Consider the following 7,273-nt stretch of genomic DNA (forward strand, 5'->3'; position numbering starts at 1 on the left):
GGTACAAAATTGAGGGTTATGGCTATTGCAACCCAAGACAAAAATCCTGTCCTACGTGCAAAGCAGTTTTCAATAGTCAATTTTGCAGAAAATCCAATAAATTAAAGGTTTATTTTTTATGGCTGATTTTTGTATATGTGATGGTTATTGTATGAATTAGTCTGAAAAAATAAAAATAAGGTTTGTTCTTTATAAATGTTGGAATCTCACACAAGTCGTGTGAAATTTAAGATTTTGCAAAAAATTTGGATCTGAAACTCTCAGACAAGGTCTGTTGTAGAAAATCTAGAAAATTAATATAATGGAGTTTTTGGTAAACTCAGATGTTTTTAAAAGCTAACAAGTATAGGTAACACCAAAAAATTTAGAAGGATGAGATCTCTCTCAGATTAAGTCTGGCGACTACTTCTTTATGGAACAAGTTTTTTGACAGAACAAAAAAACAATATGGTTTGTCAATTTCTACGGGCAAAAGTTTTTTTTTTTTGAGCTATCACTTGGACTTTAGAGATAATATCCTCTGGTATGATTTTGAATTTTTATGGGTTCATATCTCTTCGGGATGATGGTCTAACAAATCCATGAACAACATAAAAATTTTGATTTATGTAGTTCTTGGTTTTGGACATTATATTGGCTTATGAACTTGTTTTGCTTAAAATCGTATGTTTGCTACTGACATGTGATGTTAATCATGTATATGTTGATATGTGATGTTTCATGTTTATATTGTATGCAAGCATGTTGATTATTTGTGCATAATGACATATGAGATTGCATGTTAAAAGATGAGATTTAAACATGATGATTGGGCCATGTAGTGTGCATAGGCATACATGTGTTATTTTAAGAACTTTATTGTTCATGCTAAATTGAAATGAGTCTCATGCATGATGCAGTGTGGTATGTGGCATGCAATATGTTATAAGTTGTGTAAGGCATGCATACATGAGGCTCAAAGGTAAGACAGGTTCGGTAAAACCAGGGGTGCTAGTGAGCACCTAGTTAAGTTATAATAAAATACTCATACACACACTTAAACTTAACTCTTGGGTGCTCCTTAAAGGGGAGTACATACCTTTCGATTCTCTTGAGTACTTCTTAAAGGAGATTACATACCTTTCAAATGAGCTATTTTTAGTTGCACCTTAGTGAGTTTAGGGGTGTGGGTATATGCCTTGTCAGGCAATGGATTAAGCTACTTAGAGTGGAGCTTGGTGCTATTGAGCCTAGTGTTGAGTGCACTCAGTATTGTAGTTGAGCCTAGTGTCATAACACCTATTAACCCCATTTGAACCCTGACTTACTTTGGAGAGTGTAGGATATACACATGCTGACTGACAGTTATGATTTTGAGAGCATGGGCACCTCCTTGGTCCCCAATTGTCGATATAGGGGACTGAGACTACCAATTTATCTTAGGTAGGCTGTCAAGCTCTGCACATTACAAATCAATTTCCAGGACCACTGTGAAGCCTCTCTCGGTCATTGACTGCTTCAATAGATATTTTTTTGACTTTTTGAATTAATAGGATAATTAAAATACATAGCATAATAAATTCCCTTGTGATTGATAAGTTGGATTAGGATCTTAGGAGTGTATTCTTACATGATAAAAAAAGAAACAATGCATTAGATTAGGTTCACAAGTGTTTAAATATTTTATTGAATGTTGACATAAATGTCTATGCTTGTCATGTATGATTTTGAGTTCATGCATATGATGATATATATGGATTTTTCATATGATAATCTTGATTACTAATGATATTGATACATATTCATTACTTGAGGGTAAGAAAGAATTATTGTGAAATCCTGTATGTTTATTTATCATTGTTGTAATCATGATCCTTGTTGTGATTATATATTATAACATGCTATGATTTGTCTGTATTGAGAAAGATATATGCTTTATGTATTTGTATTATTTTCCTGTCTATGTGGTATGGTGTTTCATACTGAGGTTATGGTTAATGCTCATACTTTTAATATTTCAGGTAACGAGTATGTGGGCTAGTGATGATGGGAGGCTAGGGGTGGCATCAAGAGAGTCACATTTCTTTTAGGTTGTTGGGAGGACTTGGTATATTTTATGATTTGATCATTTTATTAAGTTTTGTAAACTCTGATTATTATGAGACTAGTATTTGATTTATTTTAATACAAATAATGGTTTAATTCAGTTATTTTTAGTTTTACCTGTTTGTGTTGAAAACTATAATCCACCAAAGACTTAAACCATGTTTAAAAAGAGTTTTCATTGTTTTCTTGAAAATCATGTAAATGAAATATTAAAAAATCTTAAAATTTCAGTTTAAAAAATTAGGGCATTACAGGCAAGGTGGGCAACAAGAGCGGGCCCCGAATGCCTAAGATGCCAATGAAGAATTTGCATATTCGTGAACACTCTTGTGCACTCCAATGTGATACTCACAAGATATAGGGGTTGCTCTACATTGGACTGCACGGTGGTGCACCAATGCAAGTCAAGATGAAGGTACCCTATAAGTGTTATGTGCACATATTCCTGCTAATAAGAGGAACACTAATATCATTTGAAAATGCAATGCTTTTGTCCTCAATGGTGTTCTCGAGCGTAAACTTTATATTTTATCAAAATGATCACACTAGGGTCTTTCAAACATATGAATGTATCAACAAGATTTCGATCTTGACTCGGTAATTCTCAATGTGCATGGAGATACACAACCCCAAAGTTTGGGTGAACCCGCGTAGGCATCAACATGACATATCCTGATGATGTAGCTATTTCTATCTTTTGACTTTATGAATGTGTTTTTCATATATGATTGTGTGAAAGAATACTTGACTGTGATACATGAAATATGTATGAAAGACCTCTATTTATAGATATGAAGTTGAAACAGGTCGTGAGTAGTGTAGTGTAGCACCCTCGAATCATGGCACTTGACCATGGGTGACAGAAGAGACCCATGGCATAAAATATGGGGCTGAGTAGATGCATTTGAGAAGTAATGTATACACTAAGATTTGCATGCTGAGTTGCTAACGAGCTGTTGCATTACCTCGTGCCGTCATAAGCAAAACATGAGATTCCAACATGTGTGTCATCGTTAGCCTCACCGAAATGCATAAACATGCACTACTTTTGACCGATACCGAATAAAGTTGGTCACAGAAGTTGAATCATCTATTAAAAATGCCATGAAAAATGTTTATATATCGATCCCATATGTAGGTAGTCCTAGACTAGGGATGATTTTCCGATCAGTTGGAACTGAAACTTGGCAGAGACCGTGTTTGAAGCACTCACTTCTGTTAATCTCCATCATATTCTAAAATTTTTATTTATGTGGTTAGGTGATGTGTATGTATGACTCGTGTTGAGAAAGAGATATCCAATAGTAATTTCTCATGCTTGAGAGAGAGATCCAAGAGTAATTTTTCATGCCTTTCTCAGGAATGATTGTGCATTGCAGTAACGTACAGCTCCCAGCGTCAGCATATGTGGGCTCATGCAGATGGACACAGGACCGCAGACGTCACATTGTTTTGTCCTGAATTAACACCTCATCACCGCCCCCTTGAATAATACGGTGGCTGCCATCAATTGAGAAAAAGGGGTCCAACTAGAAGGATGAGGATGGTCCCTCCCCTCCTCTTCCGGCTAAGGAGACCTCCTCTAGTTTGTCCTGCCTTGGCCTCAATATTCATGGTCATCACTAGGCACACTAGCAATACAGGCAAGTCTCCAAAGCCACCCACTCGCCAATAATAGCAATTTTACTTCGTTTCCTCTCTCTCTCTCTCTCTCATGTGTCTACAGAAAGGTTCAGCTTTTTTGACAGGCGTGATATTAATTGAGTAATTTATTGGAGGATTTAATGCAATGCTACTACATCACAGGAGGGTGAGGGTAAAACAGAAAAGGGCACTGCCTAATGATAAGGACTGATGAAGCTAGAGTGGCTGCTGCAATCTGAAAAGCTTTGCTTTCTGCCTTTGGGTCGCCTTTTTCCATCTCCACCTTCCTACATTTTTTCTCATAGCATTGTTTGTGTTGAGGTGGTCCTAAGATGAGGGCTAAAGCCAAAAGTTAGTCCTCTCTTCTGTACACCTGCTAAACAAAATCATTCATTGCTAAAAAGTAAAAACGACCCGACTCAGTCTCTCTCACCATGCATTGCCACCTTCACCAACCAAAGAGCCTGTACGAGAATGCTGCTAGATTTCGTTCAATTTTTATCTTTTTTTTGTCCATCGATTGCTGAACTTGCTGCCAAATTTCAAACCAAAACAACGTTTTTCCTCCCCACATTCCAAGGCACTGCACCGATCTCTGGCATTGGCAGCTACCATAATAGGAGAACGTCCTATCTTGCAAGAGTATTGTGCTGGACCACCTTTCTTTTTGCTCTCCCTAACTAATACTACTTCTCACACACACACACACACCATGTTTAATTATCATCAGTTTCTCTATATCTCTTTCTATTCGAATTCATTCGCTAGAAATGACAGCAAAAAATGTCTCAAAATCTTGGCTACCAAACCATGTTGAGACCCCACTAACAACTAGGCTTGTACTGCATCAAGATTTAAGCTAGAAGAAACCTATTTGGCTTCACTTTCTTCACCACTCACTCCAAAATCCATGTGACTTTGTATTCTTGAGGACCCACATTAACTTGTCCCTAAGCCTTTTCACCGTTTTATTGTATAAGTGATGAGAAAGAAGCTATCACACCCAGCATGATACAATGCCGTTTTAGTTAATGTCTCAATGAAAATTCAAGTTGGGCACTAGCAATAGCTTTACCAAGCCACCCCATCCTCCCAAGGTAACTCTAAGATATTAAACCAGAAATTCGAACAAAATTGTACTTCACCCGTCTCTGTCATCATCAATATTATCATCGTGATCCTCAAAAAAGAGCATATCAAATCACCCAGAACTGACAGCCTAGTTAGGAAACATAATCATTCTCAAACAAGAAAATATCTGATCTATAATACCCACATAATGAAACACCATACCCTCGTTAGCAAATTATCAAAAAGTTGAAATGATTGCGGTTGATCTCAGTTAATACCTTCTCCTAGACGAAGAAACATGCCACCGGATCACTGTACGTTTCAATGGGAGCCCATTAAATTATTTTTAAGGCATCAAACCCACCAATACTATTTTACTATTATTGAACAAATATTACTGTTTATATAAACACTTAAGAGAGAGAGAGAGTATTGCAGGACAGATTTGCCATTTCTTCTTCTCGCATAGATGGGTTTTAGCAGCCATCTTCATCATTATCATTATCATTAGGGGGATAGCCTGTCTGTTCACAGGCCCTCGTGAAGCGTGATAACAAGATGCTAACCAGCCCCTCTCGTGTACATATGAGAGAGAGAGAGAGAGAGCAAAAAGGTCCCCACTTCCCCAAACTACCTTTAGACTTCATATCCTTACTTTCCAGTATATATTTCGTTAGGTGCTCCTATAACTATTTCCCTTTCCCTGTAGATATCCATTCACATTGTTTATAATAAGGGCAATCTTCCTATTCATGCGTATTGCTTCCGTTCTTTTATCCCAATCTCTCAATGTCAAAATGCCAAACTCAACGGACCCTCCTCCATTCCCATGCAAGCCTTCTTCCCACCCTTTCTCCATACTCCTCTTCTTCTTCTTATTTGTGATTCCCTATGCTTCCTCACAGACAGACACCTTGTCTCCCATGGAGAAAGGGGAAAGGGAGTCTCTGTATTCTGTGATCCAATCCTTGGTTGGTAAATCTTGGAACGGCAGCGATCTGTTCCCCGATCCATGTGGTTGGACTCCCATCGAAGGCGTCTCTTGCGACCTCTTTGGTAGGTTCTGGTATGTTACTGTCATAAACGTTGGTCCTGTTCATGACAACTCTCTCCAGTGCACTGAAACGGCGGCTATCTCTGCTGATCTCTTCCAACTCAAACACCTCAAGTCCATCTCATTCTTCAGCTGCTTCACCTCCCCACATCACCCACAGACCATCCCCACCGCCAACTGGGAAACACTATCAGAAACGCTTGAAACTCTGGAGTTTCGCCGGAATCCACGGTTGGTAGGAGAGATCCCGGAGAGTCTCGGCCGCCTGAAGAAGCTGCGCTCCTTGGTGATGTCTGAGAACGCCTTGGAGGGCGTGATTCCAGCAAGTATTGGCAGTTTAGTAGCTCTTAAAAGGCTGGTTCTTGCAGGAAACAAATTCATTGGGCAGGTACCCACTGCCTTGGGGATGCTGAGGGAGCTATTGATACTGGACCTGAGCAACAACAGGTTATCTGGGGAGATACCACAAACATTTAGTGGTCTCGGTTCGGTTCTCAAGCTAGATTTGAGCAGCAACTCGCTCTCTGGAAAGCTGCCAGATCAACTCAGTGGCATGAGAAACCTGACACTGTTGGATCTGCGAAACAACAGCTTCTCTCTGGGGTTGCCACTGTCCTTTGGGGAGCTGGCCCTTCTTGAGGAGATGCTTGTGGGCAGCAACCCTTTGGTAGATGGGTGCTTGGATCTCCCTTGGGAGAGGTTGGAAAGTTTGGTCACTCTTGACATTTCTGCCTCCAAGTGTGTGGGAAGCATCCCTGAATCTCTCACAGGAATGAAGAATCTCAGGTTTCTTGCTCTGAATGATAACAGTTTCTCAGGTGTGTTGTCTCCAAAACTAGCAGAGATGCCTAGTGTGAGTGGCGTGTATCTCAATGGGAACAACCTATCTGGGGTGTTGGATTTCCCAGAGGGGTTCTTTCAGAAAATGGGGAGGCGTTTGATGGTGTGGGGAAACCCCAACCTGTGCTATCCATCTAACTTGCCTAACAACTCTGCACCTTATGGGATACCTCCTTGTAAAAGATGAGGCGGTGGTGAATAATTACTCAAAGCATAAACTTGGGGAGGTTTCAAATCTCACCACCCTTGATGCTGGTTTGTTTGGTGGATCTGGTGTAGCTTTGAGAGACAGAAGCTGGTTTCTGTGCTCGCTTACCATTCTTGTAATTATGCTAATCTCATGACCAAGAATGTGTATAATTAGGACGTATAGAAATTATTATAAATAGAATTATATAGATGTTAAGTTGTTAACCTTGTTCTCCTTTTTTTCATTCTTCCGTTTTTATGTAATGGTGTATTATTGTCGGCATCTTTTTGGTGTACAAAACTACAAACTTCCAGCATGATGAGGGCTAGCTTTTTTTATTTAACACATTATTAGATGGTTAAAAAATTGAAATGGAACAGTAATGGCGT

General features: G+C 39.2%; 1 protein-coding gene across 1 annotated transcript; it reads left to right on the forward strand.

Moving 5' to 3' along the window:
- The first annotated feature begins 5,597 nt into the window (after positions 1–5,597).
- LOC149846832 (uncharacterized) lies at positions 5,598–6,881 on the forward strand. Its single transcript, XM_089992601.1, has one exon. The coding sequence runs from the start codon at positions 5,598–5,600 to the stop codon at positions 6,879–6,881; it is 1,284 nt and encodes a 427-aa protein (XP_089848727.1).
- The last annotated feature ends 392 nt before the right edge of the window (positions 6,882–7,273 follow it).

This window comes from Nuphar pumila, chromosome 2 (genome assembly GCF_984573655.1).
Source record: "Nuphar pumila chromosome 2, dmNupPumi1.hap1.1, whole genome shotgun sequence".
NCBI classification, from domain to species: Eukaryota; Viridiplantae; Streptophyta; class Magnoliopsida; order Nymphaeales; family Nymphaeaceae; genus Nuphar; species Nuphar pumila.

Coding starts and splice junctions, on each gene's coding strand:
- LOC149846832 (XM_089992601.1), top strand. CDS start 5,598: ATGCCAAACTCAACGGACCCTCCTCCATTCCCATGCAAGCCTTCTTCC.